The sequence below is a fragment of the Ascaphus truei genome, chromosome 4, assembly GCF_040206685.1.
Source record: "Ascaphus truei isolate aAscTru1 chromosome 4, aAscTru1.hap1, whole genome shotgun sequence".
NCBI classification, from domain to species: domain Eukaryota; kingdom Metazoa; phylum Chordata; class Amphibia; order Anura; family Ascaphidae; genus Ascaphus; species Ascaphus truei.
The window spans coordinates 343,211,892-343,231,159 of record NC_134486.1 but is presented as its reverse complement, the minus strand read 5'-3'; the positions used below and the strand labels follow the sequence as shown (position 1 = coordinate 343,231,159).

Here is a 19,268-nt window from a genome sequence, read left to right as displayed (position 1 = left end):
TTTCCCTCCACACACTCCTCCCCGCTCCCCGAAGCCTCTCCTCCTCCCGAAGCCTCCCCTCCTCATTGGCTCACAGCCACACCACGTGACGCGTCGACGCTAGAAATGACAATTCTCTTGAATCCCCTAGCGGCTGACGCGTCACAGCGTGTAGTGAGCTGTGCAGCCAGGGGGGACCGGGACCGGCTCGGGAGGATTCCCCTGCTGGTGGGGAAAGCTCGTGCAGCCGCCCGCGCCGCCGGGCGCAGCGGGTCCCAGGCCTTAGGTATGTTGTAAAGTGGGCTGTGATCTTCCAAAGTAACTGTGTGTGTTTGTTGCACTTCCAGCCCCTGATTGGGGGTGGTGGGGGGTCATATTGCAAACACACTTTGGCAGCTAGCTAGATGAGATAAGATCAGCTCTTTGTTAGCTGTGAGCTCAGAGGTCTTTAGTTGAAGCAGCTGGGAGAAGCTGCAGTGTCCACTCCAGTGCTGGTGCCAAGCCTGGAGTCCTGTTCCAGTGGACATTGCATGAAAGAAAGAACCGTGGAAATCTCTTTAGTGTGGTCCCTGTACCTAGTTTTATAGGGTAAGCCATTTGTACAGTAAGTGCGTGTGTTGATTTACTGTAAATAGTTGTGGATATTTCTTTTTCCAATAAATTAATTTTATAAACTCTGTGCTTCTGTCTGGTGAATTGATCCCCAGTGTATTAGTCCTGGTCTCCTGTGACAGGCTATTTTCTGGTGGCAGGGTGGGATCGCTAGGCTAAGCACCGATATTCTTCCAAGAATATCTGCCCTGAGTAAGGTCTCAATTTTGCAGACCACATAACTCAGAGTTACAGCTATTCCAGTACTCAGACACACACCACTTACCTAGGGTGACCATTCGTCCCGGTTTTGCCGGGACAGTCCCTGTTTTTTCTGGCCTGTCCCGGGTGACGGTTCGTCCCGGAAATGTCCCGGGTTTTGCCCCTGGTGACTGGTCCCGTGCGCGAGTTGGCGGCGGTGCGCGGGGGCGGCAGCATGAGGAGGATGCGGCAGCCGTGAGTATTTTTTTCCCCCCAATAGCAAGATGCCGGGGCGGGGCTTTAGAGTAGAAGCAGGCGATTGGTTGGAGGTCAGGGTATGCCAGGGGCGGGGCTTAGTATCGGGGGCGGATGTAGTGAGTTGAAGTGTGTGTGTGTGTATGTGTGTGTTCACCAGAAGGAAGTCTCACAGCTGGCAACTGAAACTGCCGGCAGCCTGGAAAAAAAGCCTCACTACTTCTGGCTCCATACAGTGGCACTACACTCACCGGTAAGCCCGATGACGCCTGTGTGTGTGTGTCCCTACCAGTGTGTGTGTCTGCCCCCCTCCCAGTCTTTGTGTGTATATGTCACTGCCCCCTCCCAGTCCGTGTGTGTGTGTCTGTCTGCCCTCTCCCAGTGTGTATGCCCCCTCCCAGTGTGTGTGTGTGCCCCCTCCCAGTGTGTGTGTGTGTGTGTGTGTGACTGTCCCCCTCCCAGTGTGTGTGTGTGTGTGTGTGTGTGTGTGTCTGCTCCCCTCCCATTCTGTGTGTGTGTGTCTGCCCCCTCCCATTCTGTCTGTGTGTGTGTGTCTGTGTGTGTGTGTGTGACTGCCCCCTTCCAGTGTCTGTGTGTATCAGTGACAGTGTGTATACAGACAACAACCCAGACACCCACGTGTCAGTCAAACACGTCAGTCATCCACCCACGTGTCAGTCAGTCACCCACCCACATGGCAGTCAGTCAGTCACCCACCCACGTGGCAGTCAGTCACCCACCCACATGGCAGTCAGTCACCCACCTACGTGGCAATCAGTAACTCACCCACCCACATGGCAATCAGTAACTCACCCACCCACGTGGCAGTCAGTCACCCACCCACGTGGCATTCAGCCACCCACCCACGTGGCATTCAGCCACCCACCCACGTGGCAGTCAGTCACCCAACCACCGATGTGGCAGTCAGTCTCCCACCCACCCAAGTGTCAGGCAGTCAAGTGTCAGGCAGTCACCCACCCACCCAAGTGTCAGGCAGTCAACCCAAGTGTCAGGCAGCCAAGTGTCAGGCAGTCAAAAAGTGTCAGGCAATCACCCACCCAAATGTCAGGCAGTCACCCACCCACCCACCCAAGTGTCAGGCAGTCACCCACCCACCCAAGTGTCAGGCAGTCAAACCCACCCAAGTGTCAGGTAGTCAAAAGTGTCAGGCAGTCACCCACCCACGTGGCAGTCAGTCACCCAAGCACCCACGTGGCAGTCAGTCACCCACCCACCCAAGTGTCAGGCAGTCACCCACCCAAGTGTCAAGCAGTCAACCCAAGTGTCAGGCAGCCAAGTGTCAGGCAGTCAAAAAGTGTCAGGCAATCACACCCACCCAAGTGTCAGGCAGTCACCCACCCACCCAAGAGTCAGGCAGTCAACCCAAGTGTCAGGCAGTCAAAAAGTGTCAGGCAGTCACCCACCCACCCCAGTGTCAGGCAGTCACACACCCACCCACCCCAGTGTCAGGCAGTCACACAAGCCCCAAGTGTCAGGCAGTCACCCACCCACCCATTTGTCAGGCAGTCAACCCAAGTGTCAGGCAGTCAAAAAGTGTCAGGCAATCAAAAAGTGTCAGGCAGTCACCCACCCCAGTGTCAGGCAGTCACACACACCCACCCACCCAAGTGTCAGGCAATAACCCACCCACCCAAGTGTCAGGCAGTCACCCACCCACCCCAGTGTCAGGCAGTCACACACCCACCCAAGTGTCAGGCAGTCACCCACCCACCCAAGTGTCAGGCAGTCAACCCAAGTGTCAGGCAGTCAACCCAAGTGTCAGGCAGTCACCCACCCAAGTGTCAGGCTGTCAAGTGTCAGGCAGTCAACCCAAGTGTCAGGCAGTCACCCACCCACCCAAGTGTCAGGCAGTCACCCACCCACGTGTCAGGCACTCTACGTACCCACCCACGTGTCAGGCAGTCACCCACCCACCCACGTGACAGGCAGTCACCCACCCAAGTGTCAGGCCATCAAAGTGTCAGTCAGTCACCCAAAGTGTCAGTCAGTCAGTGTCAGTCAGTCACCCACCCACCCACCCAAGTGTCAGTCAGTCACCCACCCACCCAAGTGTCAGTCAGTCACCCACCCACCCAAGTGTCAGTCAGTCAGTCACCCACCCACCCAAGTGTCAGTCAGTCACCCACCCACCCAATTGTCAGTCAGTCACCCACCCACCCAAGTGTCAGTCAGTCACCCACCCACCCAAGTGTCAGTCACCCACCCACCCAAGTGTCAGTCATTCAGTCCCCCACCCACCCAAGTGTCAGTCAGTCAGTCCGTCAGTCCCCCACCCAAGTGTCAGTCAATCAGTCGTCTCTCTCTTTCTGTCTGTTTGTCTGTCTCTCTCTGTCTGTCTCTCTCTGTCTGTCTGTGTCTGTCTCTGTCTGTCGGTCTGTCTCTCTCTGTCTGTCTGTCTCTCTCTGTCTGTCTGTCTGTCTCTCTCTCTCTGTCTGTCTGTCTCTCTCTGTCTCTGTTCTCTCTGTTCTCTCTGTTTTCTCTGTTCTGTCTCTCTCTGTCTCTGTTCTCTCTGTTCTCTCTGTTTTCTCTGTTCTGTCTCTCATCTGTCATCTGTCTCTCATCTGTCTCTCATCTGTCATCTGTCTCTCATCTGTCATCTGTCTCTCATCTGTCATCTGTCTGTCATCTGTCATCTGTCTCTCGTCTGTCATCTGTCTGTCATCTGTCATCTGTCTGTCATCTGTCTGTCATCTGTCTCTCTCTGTCTGTCTCTCTGTTTGTCTCTTTGTCCTCTGTCTCTCTGTTCTGTCCTCCTGTCTCTCTGTCACTGTCTCTCTCTGTCACTGTCTCTCTCTGTCACTGTCTCTCTCTGTCACTGTCTCTCTCTGTCACTGTCACTGTCTTTCTATCACTGTCTCTGTCTTTCTGTCACTGTCTCTCTGTCTCTGTCTCTCTTTGTCACTGTCTCTCTCTGTCACTGTCTCTCTCTGTCACTGTCTCTCTGTCTCTCTCTCTGGCACTGTCTCTCTCTCTGGCACTGTCTGTCTCTCTGTCACTGTCTCTCTGTCTCTCTCACTCACTGTCTCTCTCTCTGTCACTGTCAGTCTCTCTCTGTCACGGTCACTCTCTCTCTGTCACTCTCTCTCTGCTACTGTCACTCTCTCTCTGTCACTGTCTCTCTCTGTCACTGTCTCTCTCTGTCACTGTCTCTCTCTCTCTCTCTGTCACTGTCTCTCTCTCTCTCTCTCTGTCACTGTCTCTCTCTCTGTCTCTGTCTCTGTCACTGTCTCCCTCTCTCTGTCACTGTCTCTCTCTCTGTCTCTGTCTCTGTCACTGTCTCTCTCTCTTTGTCACTGTCTCTCTCTCTCTCTGTTACTGTCTCTCTCTGTCACTGTCTCTCTCTCTCTGCCACTGTCTCCCTCTTTGTTACTGTCTCCCTCTGTCACTCTCTCTCTCTCTGTCACTGTCTCTCTCTCTCTGTCACTCACTCACTCTGTCACCCACTCTCTCTGTCTTATCTTAACTGCCATATACCTACACCAAAATAACCTATACTGCTTTCTTCCAGATCTGACTCAAGCTTCACACGGGAGACATCGGAAGATAGGTAGGGAACACCTCCCTTCTAGTATAGTACCTTGAGGGACTGCGGATCAGGTAAGATCCCAGGCAGGATTGCTGCTTTAGAAATTGTGAAGAGGGGGCATCCTGACACTGGTTAATGGGTTCAGAATCATTAACATCTGGCTTTTTTTTTTGTTCGATTAGTGAGGTCATCCGACACACACGCACGCACGTACACGTACATGTACACACACGTACACACACGTAACTATGTAACAAGGACTAATGGTAGTAAAGTATACGTGTAATACAATAAATAAACTGTTAATGTAAAAAATAAAAAATTGTGTGTCCCGGTTTTTCATTTTCAAAATCTGGTCACCCTACAGTACACTTACCATTCCCTGTAGCTTAGTCGATGTACAGACAAGACTACAAGGATGTCGGCCAAGTATCGGTCCTGGACCAAGGACCAGATCGCACCATTGAGAGACACGACGAGCAGAGCTCTGCCCGATCTCCTAGGGGAGGCCAGACAGGGAGGATCTGTAGAGGACGTTGGGATAGGGTCCCAGCTCGCAGCTTCCTAATGGAAGCAGGTGTGAGAGTTGTGAGGAAGGTATGGGAGTCTTTTCATGGACAAGCCAGGACGGACTCACCTGTAACGATGCTCGTCTCAAGCAGGAAACGGACCCACAGGGCTGATGTAGGAAGGTGAGAGAACCAACCTGAGCCGAAGGTCAGAGTCCTGATAGAGTAGTGAGTCATAAGCCGAAGGTCAGGGCTGGCAGCAGAGTTGTGGATGCAGAGGTCGAGACAGGCTGATATCAAAGGTTAGTCGAGGTACGTGAGCCTGGCAACTTGAAGACAATAGAAAAGTATGTATGTGTGTGTGTATGTATGTAATGTGTGTGTGTATATGTAATGTGTGTGTGTATGTATGTGTGTGTGTGTGTGTGTGTGTGTGTGTGTGTGTGTGTGTGTGTATATGTATGTATGTGTGTGTGTGTATATGAATGTGTGTGTGTGTGTGTGTATATGAATGTATGTGTGTGTGTATATGAATGTATGTGTGTGTGTATATGAATGTGTGTGTGTGTATATATATATGTATGTGTGTGTGTGTGTGTGTGTGTGTGTGTGTGTGTATATGTGTGTGTGTGTGTGTGTGTGTGTGTGTGTGTGTGTGTGTATATATGTGTGTGTGTGTGTGTATATATGTGTCTGTCTGTGTAGCAGGGCCCCGAAGCGCCTGTACTCCGGATCCCATTATCACAGCTAGTTTTATTTTACCGAGGTATTTGTCCTCTCTCCCCCACTCTCTCATTGGCTGCTGAAATTGACGTCACGCTGCAGCCGGAGATCACAGATTGAAAAGACTCCCGCGACTGCAGCAGCGACAACGCCGCACTTTGCAGCCAATGGTAGTTTCAATACTGAACACTACCATTGGCCGCCAGGCATCTGACAGCGCACGTCGTGTAGCGTGCTGTGTGAGCGGGGCCTCTTCTATTCACTTTTATGGTAGCAAGGTATAGGTGTTCTTCACGAGATCGCTCACATCCAATGGTGAAATTCACCCCCTTAATATTAATGGAATCAACAATGTCTCCAGCCCTCGCTCCTACCTAGCAAGGGTACAAGGATGCTTCTCAGGAGGATAACTAAATAGAAATAGCTAGTAATATATAACATCTTTTTAAAGAATGCAATAAACTTTAAAGTGCAAGTGTCTCCATGGTCATGAACAAATACACAGTGCAACATTGCTAATAAATCAAAATATGCTCCAAAAAGTGCGTCTGAATGCCCACTCACGTGGTGTTAGGAAAAAAACAGGCGTTTTGAATGTTAAACCAGGTCCCGGCCTTTTGTAACGTTGATATTTGATGAAATCCCAGAGAATGTATGTGTGTACTGACCGATATACAATATTGAAGGGCTGCTTTTCCATGGTCATAACATTATGTTTCAGCATGTTTTGGCATTATGAAACACTCAAAACATTACATGTTGGATGAAATTAACCATTATTTATACAAATACAGCAAGAAACATTTTTTAGAGGATTAAGAGGGGCTGAATTGGGTGTGCACGGAAGACAATTTTGTACATAGAAAGTAGAGGGGGAGAAAAAAAAAACTATGGCTCCCAAAGATCAGTTAATAACGGGATAACGTAACATCACCCACGGCAAACCGAGAAATGACAACCAGAGACTTATTTTTGATGATTGAGAGAAGTTAAAAAAGGAATTGTCTGCACTGTAACTGGTCCGGATTTTTAATGGTGATCCATCAATAGACTACTGGTTCTGCTTGTAGAATGGAGAGAAACCTTGCTCAAAACCCCCAAACGAGAGGTATACTCGTGCCGCCAGGGAGAGAAGAGAATGATTACTGAAAAAAGTGTATTTCACAGACAAAATACACTAGAGAATCCCTATATATGGCGCACTGCAGACCTATTTTATGGTATATCAAGGTCAGATAATGACTAAAGAGCAGTTAAAATATATTTATTAATAACTTTATACTAATACTAAAAATAGACAGATCCAAAAGAAATAGGATCTATATCCATAACAAATTACTTCTATGTCTAGATCCACATATAATAGATAGTATATATCAGAGATCTTGTCATAACGGTGATAAGTGAGGATATCCCAAATGGTTGAGAATGTCCCCTGTATAGGATTATTATGGCTTATACCTAAGTGTGTGTGTGTATATATATATATATATATATATATATATATATATATATATATATATATATATATATATATATATTGCAGAATAAATGAGTTCTTCAGTATTAGGTGATACCTTTTTTATTGGACTAACAATTTGTGTCATAGGACAAGCTTTCGAGAGTTCTCCTCTCTTTTCAGGTCAAGCAATACTGATATACAAAGGATTCAATGGCTAAAGCAGTGTAGAGAGAGGGAAAAAAAAACAAAAAACAACAGATATTTACTGTAGATAATCCTCTCTCTACACTGCTTTAGCCATTGAATCCTTTGTATATCAGTATTGTGACCTGAAGAAGAGAGGAGAACTCTCGAAAGCTTGTCCTATGACAAATTGTTAGTCCAATAAAAAATCACCTAATACTGAAGAACTCATTTATTCTGCACTATCGCAACTGGACTAACACGGCTATTTTCTGATATATATATATATATATATATATATATATATATATATATATATATATATATATATATATATATAAACATGTAGAGGTATGAGTACCGTGTTAGCCGAGCTTCAATAATCAAAAAATAAATAGATGATACCGTTCTGTGGCTAACGAAATGCTTTTATTTGTGCGAGCTTTCGAGATACACTGATCTCTTCTTCCGGCGATGTTACAATGAATGAAGCAAGGATTACTTAAAAACAGTGTCTCTTGGAATGTTATCTGTGCTGGTCCTTCCCCCGGTGTGGATGTGTTTTATGGCTAGAGGTGTCAAAGGGTAACTGAAAGCAAGTGAAGAAAGAGTGTGTATGTGTATCAGTGTGAATAAAAATGAATGGAGAGCCCACAGTATAAACAGTGCTCTACACAAGGTGTGTGTGGAGTGAGGGGATATAAATGGTGTGGGTGGGTGTGGAAATGTGAGAGTTTGTAGCACAACTAAAAGTGTGTGTGGATACTATGTGGTCCCTATTGGTGTATAGGGATGGAAAAATAAGGAGTATTAGTATGTGTGAGAGACAGCTGTGTGTGCATACATATAGCACAGTATGTACAGACATGGCCTTTAGCGCTCATGGGAAGAGAGTTCGCTAGTGTCAGTAATGACTCATAAAATTTCGATCTCTGTTTAGGCCACTGCTAAGTGTCCCGAACAGTTGCATAAATTTGTATTCATGCAACCGTCTCTCTTTCGGGGTTTTAAGATTACCTTTGAGTATGGCAACCCTCAGATCGTTCATCTTATGGCCAGAGTCAGAGAAATGTTCGCCAACAGGACTGTCTCTTGTTCCGCGTGTGATGCTGTGGCGATGCAGGTTCATTCTCTTGTTTAGCCCCTGTCCTGTCTCACCTATGTAGTAGCAGCCCCCTGGGCATTTCATGCACATGATGAGGTACATGACATTGCTGGAGGAACAGGTGAACCCTCCTCTGATTTTGTATTCCCGATTCTTGTGTGGTATTTGTATTGTGTCCGCTGTGTAGAGCATTGAGCATATATATATCTATATATATATCTATATATATATATATATATATATATATATATATATATATATAGATATATATAGATATATATATAGCCTTGGGGAGTAAAACCCCATATAGCTGAAGTCACAGTGGAATTCAAATCCAAAAGGGGTACAGGTAATCCTTGAAAGAGTAAATATATTAAATGTCAGTGTCGTAGCATGGATTTAATAGTGGTGTGAAACTTAACCGCTAATGTAAACAAAATCATGTATATAGACAAGAGTCTATAGTTGGAACTTAGTGAAATTCAAGTGCTTTATAATTACTGCGCATACGCGCCGTGTTCCATATCTACTGCCAAGTATAACCGTATATTTATGCCTTAGTGATGTTTATAGAAGATGAGTAACAAGCAGTACACTAAAGGGTTCTTACTAAAAAGTAGTAGTAAGGTAAGAAATAGTAATTTTTATCTCCCCCATGTATAATTTATACAGATGTATTTATGTATTACTGCTTTTAGGCATACAGTACATTATAGTGACTCGGTATCGATCTATGGTCTCAGCGAATGATATAAATTCAAGTATGACACTGTCAAATATTGTGATGCTGTATATTGAAACCGAACGCCAATGTGATTGTGGTGGTTACTATTGTTCATTTAATGGCATAAAATTGCACAAAACCCGCAGCATTTAATATTGCTATGTCTAGTAATCAGCTGTACTTTTGCTGCGCATGCGCAAGGCGTTCCGTGTGCACTGCCTTGCATAGCAGTGCGTTTCTGCCCTAAAACTGTTTGTAGAGGGCAGAAAACAAACAGTTCATTGGAGGAGTTCTTGCTGGTTAGTATAATTAAGGTAAGTAATAGTGTTTTTAATCCTCCTCATATACACAGTATGACAATGTCAAATATTCTTGCGTTATAGGTTCACAGATGATCAAAGTACATATAATGGCCAGTAATATTCACGTGATAGCATTGGACTGCGTGAATATTGTAGCACACAATTAGGCTCTGTCCAGAATCATAGCACTACACGTTCATCAGGGGAACAGAGTATCGTAGATACAATACTGCTCTGTCCAATGATCAGCTGTACGTATACTGCGCATGCGCGTAGCATTCCGTGTATACTGTCTGGTATAGCTGTATGTTTCTGCCCTAAAAAAGTTTATAAAGGACATAGACAGACGTACAACTGGAGGAGTTCTAACTAGTTAGTATGAGTAAGGTAAAAGATGGTCATTTTAGTCCTCCTCAAGTGCACAGTATGACTCGGTCAAATATTATTGTACTGTAGATTCACAGATAACCAGGGTGGATGTAGTGGCCAATAGTATTTCTATAATAGCACTTTCTGCCCCACACCTCTGGAATGCCCTTCCCCTCAATACCCGACTAGCCCCCTCGCTATCCACCTTTAAGACCCACCTTAAGACACATCTGCTTAAAGAAGCATACGAGTAGCACTGGATAATCATGGACACGACACATAAAGCTTGGCCCCCTGCAGACGCACTTACTAGTATTCCCTCCTACTGTCTCTGTACGTTCTCCCTACCTACCAATTAGATTGTAAGCTCCTCGGAGCAGGGACTCCTTCCTTAATGTTACTTTTACAGTATGTCTGAAGCACTTATTCCCATGATCTGCTATTTATATTATTTGTTATTTATATGACATGTATTACAACTGTGAAGCGCTATGTACATTTATGGTGCTATATAAATAAAGACATACAATACAATACAATTGTCATACTGTGTATATGAGGAGGATTAAAAACACTATTACTTACCTTAATTATACTAACCAGCAAGAACTCCTCCAATGAACTGTTTGTTTTCTGCCCTCTACAAACAGTTTTAGGGCAGAAATGCACTGCTATGCAAGGCAGTGCACACGGAACGCCTTGCGCATGCGCAGCAAAAGTACACCACTATTAAATCCATGCTACGACACTGACATTTAATATATTTACTCTTTCAAGGATTACCTGTACCCCTTTTGGATTTGAATTCCACTGTGACTTCAACGATATGGGGTTTTACTCCCCAAGGCTCTAATATATATATATATATGAGCATACAGTTATATTTGCATATTTGCTTTCCTGTGGAGGGTTTTTGTCACTTTTTTTTACTCACCATAACTTAACTCAGTATTATGTTATATATATATATATATATATATATATATATATATATAAAAATATCACACACACGCACGCACGCACGCACGCACGCACGCACGCACACACACACACACACACACACACACACACACACACACACACGGGACATTCTCAACCATTTGGGATATCCTCACTTATCACCGTTATGACAAGATCTCTGATATATACTATCTATTATATGTGGATCTAGACATAGAAGTAATTTGTTATGGATATAGATCCTATTTCTTTAGGATCTATGTCTATTTTTAGTATTAGTATAGTTATTAATAAATATATTTTAACTGCTCTTTAGTCATTATCTGACCTTGATATACCATAAAATAGATCTGCAGTGTGCCATATATAGGGATTCTGTAGTGTATTTTGTCTGCGAAATACACTTTTTTCAGTAATGGTTCTGCTTGTAACTTGAATATACAGTAGTACTTTGGTGTTTCTGTACGTAACGCCCATCAGAGTGATCGGGCATAGGCAACATCAGGATCAGCAGGGCATGCGGCCATCACTCCTAGAGCCACCTGTTGTAACAGAGTGCAGATGGTATCCTGGAGAACGCCGATTTCCACCCTTAAAGTAGCAACTATGGAAACTGCAGCATATTGCAGATTTCCTGCATTTGACCATTTCCTCTCCAAGTGGATAGATCATGTATTTTTTTTCTTCTTAAACAAGCAGGCGTCACCGGGAAAACCACAGGGAGATTCAGTTTAGTAACTAGGGACCAGATGCTAGTCGGGACTGGAATCAGGATGCGGAGACCAGTCGGGCAAGCAGAAAGCATAGTCATAACCAGTGTTTGGAGTAAGCGGGGAACAGAACCAGGAAGTTCCTGAGGTACTGCAGCTGTTGAGCAATACAACCTTACTCCAGGTTAGCAAAGCAAGTTAAGCTGGGCTCAGGCATCTTTTATAGACGGTGACATGGCCAGGTGACAAAGTCACAGAGCTGTCCGCCGCAGTGCCTGCACACACCGATGTGAACCCCGCACGTGGTTCCTTACAAAAAGGATTAACTCAGAAAGGAACAGGATAATGGATATATGCATTTTCGATCTCTCTGTGGGTGAACCCCAGGGCTCTGTCGTGGGACCTCTTCTTTTTTCTGTACACTCTCTAGGTGACCTAATCACATCTCTTGGGTTTAAATATGACCTCTATGCGGACGACACTTACTTTTCAACCCCTGACCTTACACCTGCAGTACAGACCAAAATTTCAGAATGTCTCTCTGCGATATCATCCTGGATAGCCCTCCGCCTTAAACTCAACATGGCAAAAACAGAGCTCTTCAGACTTCCTCCCAAACCTGGCCCTACTACCTCCTTCCACATTACTGTTGGAAGTACGATCATTCACCCAGTAGCCCAAGCACGCTGCCTAGGTGTCAACTCGACTCCTCTCTCACATTCAAAACCTGTCGCTTTTTCCTCCGCAATATTACAAAGATACGCACTTTACTCTGTTGCTTGACTGCTAAAACTCTGACTCAGGCCCTCATTCTCTTCTGCTGTCCGGCCTTCCTACCTCATCTGTCTCCCCTACAATCTATCCTAAACGCTGCTGGCAGAATCATTCTACCCTTTCCTAAATCTGTCTCAGCATCTCCCCTGCAAAAAAATCACTCTTCTGACTTCTGATCAAATCCCGCATCTCGCACACACCCAATTCTCCTCCTCACTTTTAAAGCTTTACACTCTTCTGCTCCTCATTACATCTCAGCCCTAATTTCTCGCTATGCACCATCACCGACTCTTGCGTTCTTCTCAAGGATGTCTTCTCTACCCCCTTTGTATCTAAAGCCCTCTCCCGCCTTAAACCTCTCACGGACTGCCCCACACCTCTGAAATGTCCTTCCCCTCAATACCCGACTAGCACCCTCTCTAGCCACCTTTAAGACGCACTTGCTTAAGAAACACGAGTTGCACCGTGGCTAATACTATACACCAAGCTTGGCCCCCTGCAGACGCACTTACCAGAATGCCCTCCCACTGTCTCTGTATGTTCTACCTACCAATTAGATTGTAAGCTTAGATTGGAGCAGGAACTCCTCTTCCTAAATGTTACTTTTATGTCTGAAGCACTTATTCCCATGACCTGTTATTTGTATTTGTCATTTATGATTGTCACGTATTACTACTGTGAAGCGCTATTTACATTAATTGCGCTATATAAATAAAGACATACAATTTTCCAATTTGTTTTCTCGAAAATAGATTAAAATGTATAATGGCCAGAAACTTTTTTTTTTTTTATAAAAAGGAGGGGAACAGAGAAATCAATGTCCTTAGCTCACTGTGAATGGTGTAAGGGTGGAGTCCCACATAAGACCAACTACTTAAAAAGGAGGGTCAGAGAACGAAAAATATGCAATAGAACATCTTAATGAAACATTCCACTTTCAGACTAAAAAAATACATTTGAGAAAGTTCTTTATTGTAAATTGAAGTCAGTTTGTAGAAAATTAAGCTAACTGAAAAGAGCAGTATCACTTATTTAAAAAAACAAAAAAAACCGATAAAACATGTATTTTCTGTACATTGACTTAAACTATATTAACTGATTTGGTGCCAGAGAGCTGTGTAGCACCAATCAAATCCTTTCAGGCTAGTGGAGAAGCAAAGATGTGTTAAAGAGGAATGCATAGACTAAATCACATTATAACACGGTTTAATTGCCACCATACAAACGCTCCATGTCTTTCCGGAGTTAAACATGAATTTATGATTAAACCACTTCTGAAACATTCCGTTTTCTCCACAATGAAAACCAAATGTAAAATCTCAGTGTCCTGGTGTTCACTATTTTCAGGACTTCACCTCAAGAAATAACTGTGCTTTGTATTCTGTTTTCACTATGGAGCAACTGTGTACACTGGCGACACACTTTATTCGAGCTCGGCTAGTCCCACGAATTCGGGTATACCCGGGTGTATTGAGGTTTGTGACTGTTTTCTGCCCGAGTGCATTGGGTTATTTTCCAGGCAGGGATTGAAGCATTTTATTCCCGCTGGCTGCAATACTGCACAGTATATATATATATACTGCATTACAATTCATGAATTGATGCCATCTGGTAGACACGCGAAGCATTGCAGCCTATTAAATCCTAATCATTATCATTTAACAGATCAGCCGCCCGTCAGCCAGGCATGAACCCAGGCTGGGAAGGCAAACGCAACGGGGCTTGTCAGAGGTGAGGAGCGGCGCATTCCAGGTATCTGCCAGGTACATACTGGGTATTTGCTCGAATAAAGTGTGTCGGTGCAGTACCACACACAGGGATTCATTCTTAAAAAGTGACTATTAGCATAAATCCCGCTTTGTAAAAAACGAAACAAACTTTGTGTAGTCATCCAGTTATCTACATTTGCATACAATTGGAGAACAGACCAAATAATGATTAACTAGTGACCTGTAATTAGTCTACTTACAAAGCAGAAAATGAACTTGAAACATGCATAGTTTGGCACGACACCATGTAACCTGCAACATTCTCTAGAGAAATATCACTGACATATTTCCGATGAATGGAAATGGCAAAACCACAACATGAACAGAACATGAATACGCACACACAGAATGAATGCATACATTACAAAAGATTGTATAATAAAAATAAGGTCTGGCTCACACTTAGTATAGTATAACCTGAGTAGGAGGGACACACTTCAGGGCAATGCATTGCACAGCCGTTTTGGTACAATGAGGTTAAGCAGACGAAAGCAATTATTGGTTTTTGTTTTACATACCAAACTTCAACCATTTATTTCCTAATTGTATAGATGTTTGATAGCTCTATGTTCAACTGCAAATAAAACTATAAAACGCCAGGGTAAGATACACTGGCGATATTTACTAAATGTGAGTCAGAGCCATTCTCTTGCTGTTCAATGAATAACCCAGTCGATATTTTTAGATGGAGACTCCTACACAACAGTGAAAAACCGCTACAGCACTTCCAATGTTGTGAGAAGACGAGCGGATTCTGTATATAATGGTTGTGTTAGACATTTACAGAAGGACATTTTATCCGTGCCCCAAAATATTACTTCCCATCATTATTGCTCCAAAATAGAGAACCAATGGACGACCTGCACAATGAACTAAAGTCAATGAAATGAGCGTGTATAATGTAAAACATTGTTGGCTCAATATATAAAGTTATACTAGCTTTTGTTCTCCTTTTACGCGAGACCAATATTGCCATTACTCTGTTCTCTCTAGCTAAATGACGGGAGGAGCTGGAAATGAACAATATACTGGTCCTATAAAACAAAAATGATAGGAATAGGTATTTAAAAATATATGCAAATGAAATGCCGAGGACTAAAACAAATGTAACAATTAAATAATAATACCCTGACAACTCTATTCGGAAAAACTGTTTTCACGGTGAAATGTAAAAAAGAAGTGTTTTTTGCCCCGAAACGTTTCTTTTCAGCTGTACTCACTCGCTGGACAACTCTAGTAATGTTAAAGCTACTCACTTTAATGTCATTATCTCACAGTAATCCACTAGCACAGTGTAACGAAAGAGGCTGGGATTTAGCATTTCCAAGAGTTATTTGTTGGCAGAAATAGCTTTGTTCTGTAAACTTATTCTGCAATGAGAACGATTGAATTACAAAACCGTGTTTTTGCTGCTTCAATTGGCACACCTGAAATGTGTAGCTTGTGTTTATAATAAAATAAATAAGTGCATATTTGTGCACATACACGGCTGCTGGTTACTACCTACCAATAGTCTTCTTACATGTAAAGAAACCAGCTTTGTCCAAGATTTACTTATTACTCTAAAGGGCTTGTCAAATTTAGACAGCTGTTAATTCAATTCAAAGCAGTTCTGCTTCTGGGCTCAAACCCACAGAAAAAGAAACATGTCTCAAAGAAATATATAAGGATATATATATATATATATATATATATATATATATATATATATATAAAAATAGAAAAAGAGAAGCGCCAGCTAAAATCACAGAGAAGCAGCTGCCTCCTCCATACGCGACTGTTTTCTGGGAATTGGACCTCTTATGTTCATCTACATTGTGGGACTGGTTTGAAGATTTTTTTCAAATGTATTTTCTGTATTTCTGTGGTTATATTGATGTATTATAGTCATATATAATTTTTTTTACACTCTCCAATACAGTCACCTTGAGTAATATTATTTCCAGATCCTACTATCTAGACATCCCTAACACACCGGGCAAGCACTGCTTTTTGTGTGTGTTGTGTGTCTATACACAAGTAGACAAATTAGTACTAAAACTAGTGCTGAAATTTTACAATAACTATGGCTGTTGTGCTTATATTAAGACACCTTTAAAGATTAATGAAGGAACAATAATTGCAAAAACATAAGAGGCCAATACCAAAAGTCAATTACGACACAAAAGAAGAAACCCTAATGAGGGGAGGGAGATCAGACAAATTCAAGATGCCTCCATATTGTGGGGTTTTGTAGAAACCTCCCACTGAATATGCAGAGTTGACCTGTGCACAGATATATGCTCTTTTGCAAACTAAGAACACCAGGCATATTGGCTAAGTGGCTCCACTCAATCACAACCAGGGTTACCACCTCTCCGGGTTTGACCCGGAGACTCCGGGTTTTGGGTACTTATCTCTGGGCTACGGGTTTAGCCCGTCAATCTCCGGGTGGCGGCGTCTCCGGCATGCCCCTACAAGTCCCCCTCCAACTGCAGTAAACATGGCTTTGCGGCATTGCCATGACAATGGGACGCTACGTGACGTTGAAACGCTACGCAGCGGCACGTTGCCATGGCAACGCGGCGTAATTTGACGCCACGCATCCACGTTCACGGCAGTTGGACGGGGAATTGCAGGAGGATGCCGGGAGACGCCGCACCAAGTAAGAGAGGTTTTTCTCCAGTTTGGCCTTCAGTAGAAGGTGGCAACCATGATCACCACAAGTACAAGAGTCCCTACCCTGAGCCTCACCAATAGTTTTCATTGGTTAAACTGAACCAGAGAAATCGTAGCAACACATTCTGATAACATTCTTCAGGAATATACTCTTTCAGTAGGAGTTAAAAGGAGTGGGAAGAATGTACAGTATTAGACAATCACCATTTACTGTACACTGGAATATGTTCATTTTCAAAAGGTGGCCCTACACAAAGAGCTTGATTTTAAGATTACCAAGTAAAGGAAAAGTTACATCTCCTCTCTGAAAATAAACAAGAGTTGCATAATTATACACCAGCCGCCCTAACACTGCTTCCCACCGGAGAAAACGTAATTCCTCTAATAAGTTGTTGAAAAACATGCAAAGATCAGAGTACTCTTAAAAATACAGTTCTCCGATTAATTATTCTTTTAATTTAATTTGGAGAATGAATATGTCTAAAAGACTACAACATAAAAATGGAAGTGAATGACTGCTGGATAAAAGAAAAATGTTTTAACATTGGTTGCTGCTTCAGCATCTCACTGTCAGACAAGGTTATTGTCTGCATTGGCCCGCTGCTCCTTCACTACAATACGGGTTCCTATTGTTGTATGCAGAGGATGGAATGAATCTTTGCGAGACAAACGTAAGACTGCTCACATGCTGACACATACAGGTTTTCGTCGGGAGCTCCTGAATATGGAATGCTGCTGTACATGAAACACAATTCAACATAATGAGCTGGGACACAGAAAATCATAACTTGGTCACTGATCTGTAGTGTATTGAATGCAGCGAGTCAAATCAGGTTTTACTCCCTACCAGCGGGGTCTGTAACACATTGCACAACTGTGCATTGCCTTAACGGTCCTAGATTAACATTTAATGTTACAAAAGACAATTTTTACAACATGAAGCCCTTCAGGCCCATATGTCGCATAGAGGTGTATGTGTATTGATTGTATGTCACTGATTGAGCCACCTGTGCTGAAGCTGGGATACCTCAAAACCTGAGCTGTTGGAGGGGGGGGGGGGGGGGAAAGAGTCTAGAGGACTGGATTTGAGCACCACTGATGTAGACCATCAACCAACAGATGTTATATGCGCTCAGCCTGAAGCACAGGTCAGACCACCGAGCATTATGGCCCATATATAATACAGTATGTGGTGTTACTCCACAACACCTCTTGAAGCCCAGTGAAGTAACTGGGCTGGAAGGTGTCTTCTGGAGCTAGAAGGGGTCTGGGGGAATGGCACCACTTAGTAAATATGACCCTATATGCCTAATAAGACGCACACAATATTGCCCAGCAGTTCAAATATAAAAAAAAATAAAACAAAAAGGAACGGCAAAGCATTGCCCAGCAAATATGCTGCAGTCCTTCCAGCACTAAGGGATAAAAGGACACTCCTGTTTATACGCTTGGTGTAAAATACATGGTTAGTGTTATATGCGGATATTAACTTGCATAAAATAGTGCATCCCCTAAAATACAGTCCTAACAATCGTGGATTCACAACCAATTGGTGAAAACCCTTACGCCCCAAACGTAGGACCAACATAAAGTCAAATCAAGAAAGAAGTCTGGAAATAAAACGGCAATCTATATGAAGATATTCAAAATATTTGGTCTTCCTCTCTTCAATGATGAAAACGCAACGTTCAATGTAATCTTCAATGCTGGAGGAGAAAGGCACTGAGGGGTATATAAAGTGCTTTCCATTGTCTATCTGCGACCCCCATATTTGGAAATCCAGTCTGTTCTCCCATGAATTGTATGAATAGGAGGTGGGGGTCTGGGTGATAATCCTGGAGTGCTTTTTAAAGGTGGATTGAAGGAAGGCTGGCCGAGGTATGACCCAACAGACTTCAGGGATGCATAGTCTAGAGAGAGAAAAGAGAACACAAAGAAATAAGGTAGAGGTTAAAGCATCAATCCCTAAAACACTCAAATTAAGTCAGAAGATAGAACAGCGAGATCAGAAGAAAATTAACCAAGTCTCCATTTTTCCCAAAATCGTCCTTCTTTGCAAAGTGTTTACCGGGTTTATTATTTCACTGGCATCCACCATTGCCATGGAAACCCGTTATCCTAATGTGTGATTGACAGCGTCCGGGATTGCTAAACATTGCATTACAAAAACCAATATGATTTCCTATTAAGAGGACATCAATCACCTGGTTTAACCTACTAAACACATTTTTGCGATTTGTTCACTATGGTCTTGAGACTGGAACCTCGACAACTCATTTATTCCCCAAGGAGGCCTCCACAATTAGTCAAGAATATGCACGGCTTATAACACAATTGGACACTGTCTTTCACATTCTAAAATACCACAAGGCTTTTACCTTTTTCTTAGGTCTGTGATATCATGCTGTAAAATGTTTAATTGGCGATATATTTAAATTAACATCAGT

General features: G+C 43.4%; 1 protein-coding gene across 2 annotated transcripts in view; it reads right to left on the bottom strand.

Moving 5' to 3' along the window:
* Nucleotides 1-13,345: 13,345 nt before the first annotated feature.
* Nucleotides 13,346-19,268, bottom strand: part of CILK1 (ciliogenesis associated kinase 1) — a 46,997-nt gene continuing 41,074 nt past the window's right edge. For both annotated transcript variants that reach the window (XM_075598184.1, XM_075598185.1), the window contains one exon: nucleotides 13,346-18,731. In XM_075598184.1, coding sequence (XP_075454299.1) covers nucleotides 18,574-18,731 — 158 coding nt within the window. In that variant the 3' untranslated portion in view covers nucleotides 13,346-18,573. The remainder of the gene's footprint in view (nucleotides 18,732-19,268) is intronic.